The sequence below is a fragment of the Entelurus aequoreus genome, linkage group LG12, assembly GCF_033978785.1.
Source record: "Entelurus aequoreus isolate RoL-2023_Sb linkage group LG12, RoL_Eaeq_v1.1, whole genome shotgun sequence".
Lineage (NCBI taxonomy): Eukaryota > Metazoa > Chordata > Actinopteri > Syngnathiformes > Syngnathidae > Entelurus > Entelurus aequoreus.
In genome coordinates this window covers 47278176-47292720 of record NC_084742.1, presented here as the reverse complement: position 1 = coordinate 47292720, position 14545 = coordinate 47278176, and the positions used below count along the sequence as shown (strand labels likewise).

The following is a 14545-nucleotide window of genomic DNA, read 5'->3' as shown; positions in this document are numbered from 1 at the left end:
TGATGAGGCCTCATGAAGCGTTTCGACACATTGCAAAACTGTATTGATACTGTGTCGATACTGTGTCACTAAATACTGACATCTGCTGGACATTAAAAATCCCTACAGGCAACCTATGGACCGACTCAACTGACACTGATTTTATGACCTAATATATACAATAATATAAACCAAGTCATTGTATTTCATTTAGGATTATTTCATATGTTCATTTAAATAAAAATATATTTTTATCTTTTTTAGATACAGTCAAATAATGTGAACATGTATCGTGACTAGGATGGTAGAAGGTGGGGATTGAACCCCAGTAACCAGCAACCCTCCGATTGCTGGCACGGCCACTCTACCAACTTCGCCACGCCGTCATTCCTGTACCTTCTCTAGTAACAGTAGTGATGGGTCCTGCAACACAGATGCATCGGCGCATGCGTCGAGCTCATAGAGCGAAACCCTGTGTCGGTGCGCGTACCGCTTTTAGAAAGTCACGTGACCGATCATGAGCTGCTTTGGTCACGTGACCGATACGCGAACTGTATCGCACTGACGCCTCCTCTGTGCCCTGTGAGCAACGTTCCCTCTAAGGTGCGCGCCTGCGCAATTGCGCAGTGCTCAAGCGTCCTCCGCGCACACCGTGCGCCGCACAGCAATATATGCCGCGCACCAAATCAAGCCCATCTGAATTGTAAACAAAATAAACACATTTATTCTGTGTAATTTTGAAATGCAACTTTGAGTGACAGTGACAACAAGCGGCCCTAACGGTGTTCGTCAACAACACGCATTGCGCCGCTTCCTAATAAACACAGTTTGGCGCGCAGGCGTCAGTGCGATACAGTTCATGAGCGGTCACGTGACCAGAACAGCTCATGAGCGGTCACGTGACCAAAACAGCTCGTGAGCGGTCACGTGACCAAAACAGCTCGTGAGCGGTCACGTGACCAAAACAGCTCGTGTTCGGTCACGTGACTTTCTAAAAGCGATAAGCGCACCGACACAGGGTATCGCTCTATGAGCTCGACGCATGTGCCGATGCATCGGTGTTGCCGGACCCATCACTAGTTGCTGGAAATGGGCCTCTATACGCCTATGTAGATATTGCACCAAAAACCAGACATTTGCAGCTAGAATAGTCATTTACCACATTAGCAATGTATAGAGTGTATTTCTTTAAAGTTAAGACTAGTTTAAAGTTATCTTCATTGAAAAGTACAGTGCTTTTCCTTCAAAAATAAGGACATTTCAATGTGACCCCAAACTTTTGAACGGTAGTGTATATATATATATACATATGTGTATATATATATATATATATATATATATATATATATATATATATATATATATATATATATATATATATATATATATATATATATGTGTATGTATGTGTGTGTGTATATAAATGTATGTGTGTATGTATATAAATTATGCTTGTCAACATTACTTCTAATTTCAAAGCATGTTGTTCATTAGTTTGTTAGCAAAATATATAATAATCAAATGCATATGTAACGTGGGCCATGAGTGTGGCCAGGCGTATATGTTTGTCACTCCCTCCCTGACAACTTCAGTGAGTGTGATAGCCGTTGGGTTAGCAGTACGGGATTTTGGCCTTCTGACTAGCACACTTACCTCTCATTCAGACGACGTGTTAGCTCCCATCTCGGGCAGTTGCAGTAAGAGAAGATCAATACACAACGCTGAGCAGCCACACGTGGGCATCTGCGTAATAATAACATGAATTAATTATGCATTTATATATTCACTATTTTCTTTTAAGTGACCCTCTAACGGCAACAAAACGGTATACCAAATTCACCTTCATGTTTTACCCGTCAGGTGGCACTGCAAGCAAGTAACCAAACACTGCTTCGTGACATTTGAACGTAAATTACACGCCATGGTGCCTATATTTCCCCCTATCCATGCATTCATTGCGTTATCTACTGTGTACTTTCAAACATTTCAATAACGTTACATCATAATCTCACTCTCCATCAAGTTATTAGTGTAACCTGTTGCAAATGGTCTAGCGACAATGGTGCCTTCAGGAACTGCACAAAGTGTAGGACATCTCAAAGTACTTTGTGTAAATACGTCATATCAAAAATAGTAGACTCCGATGACCCTAAGTGGACTTGTGACAGGCCAATCGACGCCCCTCGTCGAGTTATTATGTCTACGTTTACAAAGGGATTAAAGGCCGCGCGATGGATGTCATAAACGGCCGGAATGGGGGGGAGGTTAGTGGTGCGTTTGAGGGCGGTGAGGCGGTGCCTTCCCGAGCCTCCTTTCACTATCTCTGCGGCGCAGCGAGCTCCTTGGAACAGAAATGGCGGAGGGGGAGTTGGACGTCGACTCGTTGATTTCCAGGCTTTTGGAGGGTGAGTCTGACATTGTTTTTTTCCATCGCAGATTGCGTGCTGCTTAATAGACAAATTGCTCTTTGGCGCAACGGACGACGAGCCGAAGGTTTCCAAGTGGCGCTGAGGAGAAAACATGTCTCAGCCACACCTTTAGTCCGCCCTTTTGCCTTCTATTTATCCTATCTCTATCTTTTTCTCGCTTTCTCTTATATTTGCACTGTCATGTGACGTTTACGTGGCAACGAAGTTGCAGTTAGCCGCTTGTTCTTGCCCAACATGAACGCAGCGTCAGCCTGTGTCACTGCCATTGTTGTCATTAACTTAATGCTATTACATTAATATATTACACCTAATAACCCAGTTACACGTAAACTACATCTAGCTACGTTCTATTTTTATCACGCTGCTCTTATGTCTTGAACGCAGCGTGGACGCTACTTGAAAAGTTGTCTTGTTTTTAAAAACAAGAGCTTCATATGGTTAACAAACTACGCCGAATATGTCTATGTAGTTGCTTAGTTTAAGGCAAAAACACAATCTCGACCTTATAAGGTGCATGTTGTATTTTTTCAGCTGTCTTAAGAAAAAAACGCTGATTCTCGAAGGGGTCCGGCGTTTATATGCCGGGGATTCCTATAAAAAAGTTGTCTAATTTATTAAAACATGGCGTCACCTGGCAAATAAGTACACCGGAAGTGTCCGCTTAGTTGTTTTGTTTAGGGAAACAACAATGTCTTAAGATAATAGGGGCCTAGGGCATTTTTTTCGGCCGTCCTAAGGAAGAACGCTGGTTTTCCAAGCGTGGTATTTATTGTCTGTTGTGTTTACCTAAGCATTTTCTTTCTTGCTTGCTTTAGTTTATTTCGAACATGAACACACTTACAGCATAATACATCGCACAATTTCATATCATTTCACTTTACATCATGTCAGAAAAAGAGTAGGAAGAAGCAAAGCTTATTTAATCCTACCCCTTTCCCACTTCAGAGCGTTTACAAATATACACGTTCATTTACTGACTTTTTGTAGCACAATGACATCCGTGAATGATTAATAAAGCAGTTTTTGTAACAGATAATTAAGTGAGATGAAGAATGTCTTATTTTCAATAAGGCTGAAAGTGTTTCTCATAATTCTTCTTCTTTGTACTTTGTAAGCACTATTAATTTGAACAAGCTCTTAAACGGGATCATATCAGTACATTGTTTAACTTCTTTACTTAATAGCTCGGTTGGTAGAGTGGCCGTGCCAGCAACTTGAGGGTTCCAGGTTCGATTCCCACTTCCGCCATCCTAGTCACTGCCGTTGTGTCCTTGGGCAAGACACATTACCCACCTGGTCCCAGTGCCACCCACACTGGTTTAAATGTAACTTAGATATTGGGTTTCACTATGTAAAGCGCTTTGAGTCACTAGAGAAAAGCGCTATATAAATATAATTCACTTCACACTTCATACTGATATGCTAAAGGTTCTAAGTAGGGCTGTGAATCTTTGGGTGTCCCACGATTCGATTCAATATCGATTCTTGGGGTCACGATTCGATTCAAAATAGATTTTTTTTTTTCAATTCAACACGATTCTCGATTCAAAAAAGATTTTTTCCCGAATCAAAACGATTCTCTATTCATTCAATACATAGGATTTCAGCAGGATCTACCCCAGTCTGCTGACATGCAAGCAGAGTAGTAGATTTTTGTAAAAAGCTTTTACAATTGAAAAGGACAATGTTTTATCAACTGATTGCAATAATGTAAATTTGTTTTAACTATTAAATGAACCAAAAATATGACTTATTTTATCTTTGTGAAAATATTGGACACAGTGTGTTGTCAAGCTTATGAGATGTGATGCAAGTGTAAGCCATAGTGACACTATTGTTCATTTTTTAAATTTATTTATAAATGTCTAATGATAATGTCAATGAGGGATTTTTAATCACTGCTATGTTGAAATTGTAACTAATATTGATACTGTTGTTGATAATCATTTTTGTTTCACTACTTTTGGTTTGTTCTGTGTCGTGTTTGTATCTCCTCTCAATTGCTCTGTTTATTGCAGTTCTGAGTGTTGCTGGGTCGGGTTTGGTTTTGGAATTGGATTGCATTGTTCGATTTTTTAAAAATGAGAATCGATTCTGAATCGCACAACGTGAGAATCGCGATTCGAATTGGAATCTATTTTTTCCGACACCCCTAGTTCTAAGTGTTGTATGTGCATACAAATGTTTTGAATTTGATTTTCCTCTAAGGTTATATTCCTCCTCTTCAGTAGAGTTGAAGTGTTGTACATTATTTGGTAGCAGGTTATAGTTTGCTTTGTACATAATTTTAGCTGTTTGCAATTTTACCAAATCATTGAAATTCAATATTTTTGACTCAATAAATAAAGGGTTTGTATGTTCTCTATATCCAACATTATGTATCAGTCTAATTGATCTTTTTTGTAACACGGTTAATGAATGAAGCGCACATTTATAGTTACTTCCCCATATTTCTGCACAATAACTCAGATATGGTAACACTAGCAAGCAGTAGAGACACCTGCAATATTTGCAGGTAATTATTTATTAATTAACATTTAAAGGTAATAGACTACGTGAGGTAAAGGTGTGTATTTAGTGTGTTGACTCATTCTTTAAGAGGGGGGTCCGAGCCTAGGCTGTTGTTGTGGATTGTGCAGCCCGTTGAGGCATTTGTGATTAAGGGCGATTTAAACACACTTTGATTGAAAAGCTGCACAAAAGTTGTTGATGTCACATCTGACACATACTGGGTGTTAAAAGTGTACTGGCCTACAAATATTGAGCAAATATCAAGTTTGCACAACGCAGGAAGTGCACAATGGCAGCAGCAGTGTGATCATTGGGAGCTAATTATCTTCTACATTGACTATTAAATTGAAATTCAAGTATACACCATGTTTTTTTCTTTACAATATTTTTGTTTAATTTGTGTATATGGAGACAATTTTTGGTTGTTGTGAATTAAATAAAGGATAAGATGAAGACAAAGTCAGAATTAAGCTTGACATTTATACAGGACAGACTTGGGCTGGGCAATATGGCTGAAAACTATCACAATATACGTTTTTTTAATTTGGGCAATAACGATAACAGTTGATATTTTTTATGACTCATGGAACATATGGACTAAGAGAAAAATATATTAAATGTTAACATTTTTATTTTACTGACTGTAATCCGCTCAGATATCAAGTCAGAAAGGAAAGGAAATGTCAACATAACCATGGAAAACAGTCAATGTAAACAACATTCTAAAATCACAATAAACACTTAACAATAACCTCTTTAAATTGAGGCGCAGAAATAAGGAATATGTAAGAAATGCTTATTAAAGTGTAACAAAATAGTGGAAAGTGTGAAAATGTAAACAGAATCCTGAGAAGAACCATTTTACGTGGTATATTCATGTTTAAGTGCTCCGTGTAATGTTTATTTTGGTTTTGGAATTCTTATTTAAGTATGGAAACAAATGTATGTCATCCAGTAATTATCATTTAAATATTATTGGACCAAATTAAAAAAAATTAAGTAGCAGTTTTGTTATATGTTGCTATTTATTTTACTTATACAGTCCTGCACTTTCGTTCCTACCTGTTGTTTCCGTACATCCGAATAGGGAACGGACGAAGGTTGAAAAGAAAAGATGATCCTTTCAATGTGTTTTCTTTATTTTCATGACTATTTACATAGTAGAAGGCATCAAAACTATGAATGAACACATGTGGAGTTATGTACTTAACCAAAAAAAGGCGGAATATATATACATGTTTTATATTCTAGTTTCTTCAAAATAGCCACCCTTTGCTCTGATTACTGCTTTGTTATCAGTTATTTAACTTTTTTTGGTTAAGTACATAACTCCACATCCACATGTGTTCATTCATAGTTTTGATGCCTTCAGTGACAATATACAATGTAAATCAGGGGTGCTCACACTTTTTCTGCAGGCGAGCTACTTTTCAATTGATCAAGTCGCGGGAATCTACCTCATTCATATATATAATTTATATTTACTTATTTATGAAATATATGTTTTTGTTAAGTTAAAGGTGTTTAATGATAATGCAAGCATGTTTAACACATATAGTTAATATTGTTAATAAATTAAAGGTGTTTAATGATAATACAAGAATGTTTAATACATATCGTTAATATTGTTAACAAGTTAAAGGTGTTTAAAGATAATGCAAGCATGTTTAACACATATAGTTAATATTGTTAACAAGTTAAAGGTGTTTAAAGATAATACAAGCATGTTTAACACATATAGTTAATATTGTTAACAAGTTAAAGGTGTTTAAAGATAATGCAAGCATGTTTAACACATATAGATTCCTTTCTTTCATGAAGACAAGAATATAAGTTGGTGTATTACCTGATTCTGATGACTTGCATTGATAGGAATCAGACAGTGGTGCTGATAACGTCCGCATTTTCAAATGGAGGAGAAAAAAAGTCCTCCTTTCTGTCCAATACCACATGGCAGTGGTTGGTTTTTGGCATCTTATTTTTTCAGCTTCCGTACTAGCCTGTGCACGCCAGCTTTCTGAGACTCTTATGATGTTAGCGCAGGCAGCATGAAGCAGCGCTTTTATTGTGCAACTGTGCAGTTGGTCTTTGGAGTTTTGACGACAGGTACGGCGCTGTTGAAATAAATAGTTTCTCGCCTTCCTGTCGGTAATTTGTTCTTAATAATGAGCTGGCAGCAGCTAGCGTCATCTCAGAAGACCCTCGGGTGCCGTGAATGTCAATCAAATGACGAAAGTGACGTCATAGTGAAGATTTATGATCGCTCATTTTTAGGACTATTTTTTTAATGCCTGGCTGGGGATCGACTGACACACCCTCCGCGATCGACCGGTAGATCGCGATCGACGTAATGAGCACCCCTGATGTAAATGTATTATTATTATTAGCCTTTATTTAACCAGGTAAAATCCCATTGAGATCAAAGATCTCTTTTCCAAGGGAGACCTTGCCAAGAGGGCAGCAGCAAGGTTACATTAAAAACAGTAAACAAATACATAAAACATCACATTTACGACATTAAAACTTACTCACATAACACATGTGCATACAGACAAGGTAGACTGCAGTCCTTTCACAGAAGCTTTAAACTCATTCAACGTAACAAGGGTTTGAAGTTTAATATTCGATTGTAGGTTATTCCAAGCCTTCGTTGCTGAAAACCTAAATGCTTTCTTGCCCAGTTCAGTTCTTACTTTGGGGACGACAAATTGCAGAACATTCATTGAACGAAGATTGTGACTTCCTTGTTTCTTTGTTAAAAGACAAGACAGATAAGATGGAGTGATACCCAGAATGGTTTTGTAGATGAAAACATACCAATGATTGAGGCGTCGAGCACATAAAGATGTCCAGTTAACCATTGAGTATAATACGCAATGGTGAGTAAGGGGAGCGCAGTTGGTGATAAATCTCAGTGCACCGTGGTACACACTATCCAGCTTGTGGAGACAACCAGCAGTAGCATTCATGTACAACACATCTCCATAGTCAATAACAGGTAAGAAGGTTGTTTCCACCAATTTCTGTTTCACAGTAAAAGAAAAGCAAGACTTGTTTCTATAATAAAATCCCAGTAAAAGTTTCAGTTTTTTTACAACATACTGAATGTGCTCCTTAAAACTCAAGTGGTCATCAATTAAAAATCCTAAATATTTAAAAGCACATACTAACAATTTGTTGCCCATTTCTTGTTAAAATGTTCTCACACAGTGCTGATCTTACAGTTTTTGATGTGGTAAAGAACATACACTTTGTTTTCTCTGCATTTAAAACCAGTTGAAGATCTTGTACTCTGTCAAATGCATGTTGTAGATATTTAAAGGCCTCAACAGGAGTGGGTGCTGTACAGTATATGACAGTATCATCAGCATAGAAATGAAAAGTTGAGTTCGGAATATTCTGTCCAAGATTATTTATGTAAATAGTGAATAATAATGGGCCCAACACAGAACCTTGAGGGACACCCTTTTTCACTTGCAGTACGTCCGAGGAGGAACCTTCTATCTGAACAGCCTGAGTTCTACTTGTGAGGTAATTTGCAAACCATCCAACTGCTTGCTGAGAAAAAACAATAGCTGAAAGACGTTTGATTAAAATGACATGATCAACAGTATCAAATGCCTTTGAAAAGTCAATAAAGAGGGACAGACAGCACTGCTTCTTGTCAAGAGCTTCAGTTACATCATTTATAAACTTCATAGCAGCAGTAACAGTACTGTGATTTCTGCGAAAACCTGACTGAAATGGTGACAGGATAAAGTTGGTGTCCAAAAAGTCTTTTATCTGTTCACTGATAAGGGATTCAAGCACTTTTGCCAGAACAGAGAGTTTAGAGATCGGTCTGTAATTATTTAGATTACTAGGGTCACCTCCTTTTAATAGGGGGATTACAAGGGCAGATTTCCAATCCAAAGGGATTTCATTTGAAATTAGAGTAAGGTTAAAAATGTGAGTCAGTGGTTCAGCTATAATTTCAGCTGCCAACTTTAAAAAGATCGGCTCCAACTTATCTGAGCCAGCTGGCTTTCTAGGTTTAAGTTGCTTTAGAGCCCTCATGACCTCTGTTGTGGTAAAGGGCGTAAAGTTAAAAACCTGGGTATTTTCAACGGTTCTTTCCGGAGTTAGCGGAACTTCAGTAGAGTTGTCAGAATTGTAGAGAAAACCAGAGGAAATAAAATGATTATTAAAATGACTACCCATTTCTCTTCTGTCACTTACTCTGACACCATCAACAAGTATACTAGGTGGGAGATTGACTGAATTACAGCAGCCGGACAAAGATTTGATGATTTTCCAAAACTTCTTTGGGTGTTTGAGGTTTTCTGTTGTTGTGGAGAAATAAAATTCTGATTTGACTTTCCGAATGAGAGAAGTAAATTGATTTCTTAATTGTCTAAAATTCAACCAATCCGCTTCTAACCCTGACTTGCGTGCCCTGGCCCAAGCAGCATTACGCTCATGCAATACATCTGACAGGTCAGATGTAAACCACTGATTGTCACGACCTTTAACCCTAAATTTTCTAAAAGGGGCATGTTTGTTCACTATACTCAAGAAGTTTTCGTGAAAATATTTCCAACCCAGTTCAACATTATCAAAAAGAGCAATTCTATCCCAATTAAAAAGATGCAAGTCATGTAAAAAAGCTTGCATCTCAAATAATTTCATATTACGTTTTTCAACAAGACGAGGCTTGCTTTTAGGAATCCTTGTGTCTCGCACTACTGCAATCACACAATGATCACTCACATCATTAGGGAAAACACCAGATGCAACAAATTTAAAGGGCATATTTGTTAGAATTAAGTCAATGAGTGTAGCTTTTTGAGGGCATTTAGGATTAGGTCTTGTAGCTGAGTTAATTAATTGTGTTAAATTTAGAGATTCACACTGTGCTTTCAAAGAGTCAGACACAGATGTGAGCCAACCATCACTATTTCATTGTATTTCAGTTGAGACAGAAGCTTCACAAGAGTAGATAGAGAATTACTAGGGGCAGATGGAGGCCTATAACACCCCACTACCATAATGTGGTGATTTCTAGCTAATTCAATTTCAAGTGCTAACAGTTCAAGTTCTTTACTTACTGATTCAGAGAGGACTAATTTAACATCAAACCTCTGCTTAATATATATGGCCACTCCGCCACCTTTTCTTTGTCGGTCAGTACGATAGACATTATAGCCATGAATGTAAATATCTTTATCAAGCACAGATTGTTTAAGCCAAGTCTCAGATAAGACTACAATATCAGCATTTGTTGAGTTTATCCAGATCTTTATCATATCAAGTTTAGGGAGTAAACTCCGAACATTGATAGGAATAATCCCAAGACCAGATCTAGTTTTAAAATCCGCAGGTGTGAAACATTGTGTAGGTGTATCAGGGCCTGGATTAGTCTCAACATTTCCTGAGAGCAATAACAATAATATAACTAAACATTTGCGCTTAAAGTTACCATCTTTTGAGTCTGTCTTTAATCTGTGAAAGTAAGTGCTTATAATAGGGGAGGATGCAGTAATGTTGACGTGATCTCTCAAAACAAGGAAACAATAAAAATGAATGGACACTACCGTAGTATGCAGCCATTTTGTTTTGTCCAAAGTCACAGAAATCTTCAACTGAGATAAGGCCGAGGTTATTTTATAGTTGCCACTATGATGAAATGTCAAATTATCAAAGTTGTCATCTTGAAGTAGCGTAGCTTGTAAGGGGGGGTGGGGGGGGGGGGGGGGGTGACCAGACCCATTTGGGACACCAGTAAAACCACACAAAAGTATAAAACACAATATAATGATTTGTGACATAGTGAGAGGAGAAGTTCCACTTGTTTTACCACTTTTGAAGATGTTAGCAGACAGGGCTGAAAGCTAGCAACCAAGGCCGATGGGTGGAAGCCCGTAGACAAAACCAATGGCTGGAGGCAAACAGCAGGCCGACTGTGGAGGGCCAGCAGCAGGCAGGCCAATGGTGAAAGGCCAGCAGCAGGCAGGCCGATGGTGGAATGGCTAGCAGCAGGCAGGCCGATGTTGGAAGGTTAGCAGGCAGGCCGATGGTGGAAGGCTAGCAGCAAGCAGGCCGATGGTGGAATGGCTAGCAGCAGGCAGGCCGATGGTGAAATGGCTAGCAGCAGGCAGGCCGATGGTGGAATGGCTAGCAGTAGGCAGGCCGATGGTGAAATGGCTAGCAGCAAGCAGGCCGATGGTGGAATGGCTAGCAGCAGGCAGGCCGATGGTGGAATGGCTAGCAGCAGGCAGGCCGATGGTGGAATGGCTAGCAGCAAGCAGGCCGATGGTGGAATGGCTAGCAGCAAGCAGGCCGATGGTGGAATGGCTAGCAGCAAGCAGGCCGATGGTGGAATGGCTAGCAGCAAGCAGGCCGATGGTGGAATGGCTAGCAGCAAGCAGGCCGATGGTGGAATGGCTAGCAGCAAGCAGGCCGATGGTGGAATGGCTAGCAGCAAGCAGGCCGATGGTGGAATGGCTAGCAGCAGGCAGGCCGATGGTGGAAAGCTAGCAGCAGGCAGGCCGATGGTGGAATGGCTAGCAGCAAGCAGGCCGATGGTGGAATGGCTAGCAGCAGGCAGGCCGATGGTGAAAGGCTAGCAGCAAGCAGGCCGATGGTGGAATGGCTAGCAGCAAGCAGGCCGAGGATGGAAGGCCAGCAGCAGGCAGGCCGATGGTGGAATGGCTAGCAGCAAGCAGGCCGAGGATGGAAGGTTAGCAGCAGGCAGGCCGATGGTGGAAGGCCGATGGTGGAAGGCTAGCAGGCAGGCCGAGGGTGCTAGCTGTCTGCTACTGCTACCTGAACAGGTGGATTATAGGTAGGCCAAAGTCTATGGCAATCCAGTGACATTTGATGAGAAACTATCCACCAGAAATCCCACTCTGCAGATAATTTGTTTATCTTGCAGAGTACCACTCATTCAGACAAGAAACAATTAAAATCTCATACATAAAAAAACAAACTCAGACCTCAGGTAAGAACACACTGAACACAGAATGGACATGGCTGCCATCTTAAATAGTCATGAAAATAAAGAAACCGCGTTGAATGAGAAGGTGTGTCCAAACTTTTGGCCTGTACAGTATATATATATATATATATATATATATATATATATATATATATATATATATATATATATATATATATATATATATATATATATATATATATATATATATATATATATATATATATATATATATATATATATATATATATATACACAGTCGTGGTCAAAAGTTTGCATACACTTGTGAAGGACATAATGTCATGGCTGTCTTGAGTTTCCAATCATTTCTACAACTCTTATTTTTTTGTGATACTTGTTTGTCAGAAAAACTATTCATGGAGTTTGGTTCTTTTATGAGTTTATTATGGGTCTACTGAAAATGTGACCAAATCTGCTGGGTCAAAAGTATACATACAGCAACATACATTATCAATTTTGGTGATGTAGAAAAGTTACAATCAAATCAAATAGCTTCATGGCAAGGCCTCTTAACTTCATGTGAGTGATTATGATTGACGACACCTGTTGACTTCTCTGAGCCCATTTAAATAGGGCTCATGTGATGCAGTCATTAGACTCGGTTACAAACGCGACAATGGGAAAGTCAAAGGAACTCAGCACAGATCTGAAAAAGCAAATCATTGACTTGAACAAGTCAGGAAAGTCACTTGGAGCCATTTCAAAGCAGCTTAAGGTCCCAAGAGCAACTGTGCAGACAATTGTTCGTAAGTATAAAGTGCATGGCACAGTTTTGTCACTGCCACGATCAGGAAGAAAACGCAAGCTATCACCTGCAGCTGAGAGAAAATTGGTCAGGATGATCAAGAGTCAACCGAGAATCACCAACAAGCAGGTCTGCAATGAATTGGAAGCTGCTGGAACACAGGTGCCAGTGTCCACAGTCAAGCCTGTTTTGCATCGCCATGGACTGAGAGGCTACCATTCAAGAAGGAAGCCCTTGCTCCAGAAGCGACACCTTAAGGCTCGTCTAAAGTTTGCTGCTGATCACATGGACAAAGATAAGACCTTATGGAGGAAAGTTCAGATGAAACAAAAATTGAGCTGTTTGGCCACAATACCCAGCAGTATGTTTGAAAGGTGAAAAGATGAGGCCTTTAATCCCAGGAACACCATTCATACCGTCAAGCATGGTGGTGGTAGTATTATGCTCTGGGCCTGTTTTGCTGCCAATGTAACTGGTGCTTTACAGAGAGTAAATGGGACAATGAAAAAGGAGGATTACCTCCAATTTCTTCAGGACAACCTAAAATCATCAGCCCGGAGGTTGGGTCTTGGGCGCAGTTGGGTGTTCCAACAGGACAATGACCCCAAACACAGGTCAAAATTGGTAAAGGAATGGCTAAATCACACTAGAATTAGGGTTAGAATGGCCTTCCCAAAGTTCTGACCTAAACCCCATTGAGAAAATGTGGATAATGCTGAAGAAACAAGTCCATGTCAGAAAACCAACAAATTCAGCCGAACTGCACCAATTTTGTCAAGAGGAGTGGTCAAAAATTCAACCAGAAGCTTGCCAGAAGCTTGTGGATGGCTCCCAAAAGCGCCTTATTGCAGTGAAACTTGCCAAGAGACATGTAACCAAATATTAACATTGCTGTATGTATACTTTTGACCCAGCAGATTTGGTCACATTTTCAGTAGATCCATAATAAATTCATAAGAGAACCAAACTTCATGAATGTTTTTTGTGACAAAAAAGTATGTGCTCCAATCACTCTATCACAAAAAATTAAGAGTTGTAGAAATTATTGGAAACTGAAGACAGCCATAACATTATGTTCTTTACAAGCGTATATAAACTTTTGACCACGACTGTATATACAACTTTATATCTGAAATGTGTATCTGGGAAAAAAAATGTTATGTTGCTTTTTTGTCTTAAAATATCTAACATTTCTCCTAATTACATTATACTAGCAATATTACTTTTTTAATGGTAAATAGTTTTCTTTCTATTCAGCATGGCCCCAATAAATGCCTTGGTAGTACAAAGGCGTCCAGATGTAAGTTAACAATGTACAGCTGGTTTGCACCATGCAGAGAAGTAACTTTTGGGTTGTCTAGTTTCAACGGAGACAGCGCCTCTTATTAAATGTCAGCAGCTGTCCCTGTCAATCATAAACATAAACCCCTGTGGACGCACGCGCATGCACGCGGCGAGGCAGGCAGGCAGACTGAATTACGGACAGGCAGACACTGGGTCAGCGTTTTTAGGGGCGGCCATCAGTTTTTCTCACCCAAACCCCTGTGCATATCTGGTAAAACCATAATCATTCATACTGTACCGCTTTAAAGAGACAATGGCGCCTCAGTGTAGACACAAGCCTGAGGCAAACAAGCTAAAAGACTGTGATGTCAGATGTGTTTGACCCTGGCAAGGTGCTGTCTTGTTTCTGGTCTCCCGGCAGCAGACTGGCTCGACCTGATTGACTGACAACACTTGACAATTCCCGCCCGCTGTGACGCTAAAGCTGGCCCTACGTGTGCTGGTTATATATATATATATAGGGAGAAACCGGTTTAGTCAACGCCCCTCGACCGGCTGACGTTGACATGAGTGATTGTCGACATAATCGGTAACTAAACT

At 39.7% G+C, this 14545-nt stretch overlaps 1 protein-coding gene across 1 annotated transcript in view; it reads left to right on the top strand.

Annotated features, from left to right (window-relative positions):
- Positions 1–2233: 2233 nt before the first annotated feature.
- LOC133662280 (serine/threonine-protein phosphatase PP1-beta catalytic subunit) overlaps positions 2234–14545 on the top strand; it is a 67197-nt gene continuing 54885 nt past the window's right edge. Inside the window, exon 1 of the mRNA XM_062066145.1 lies at positions 2234–2384. Coding sequence (XP_061922129.1) covers positions 2333–2384 — 52 coding nt within the window. The 5' untranslated portion in view covers positions 2234–2332. The remainder of the gene's footprint in view (positions 2385–14545) is intronic.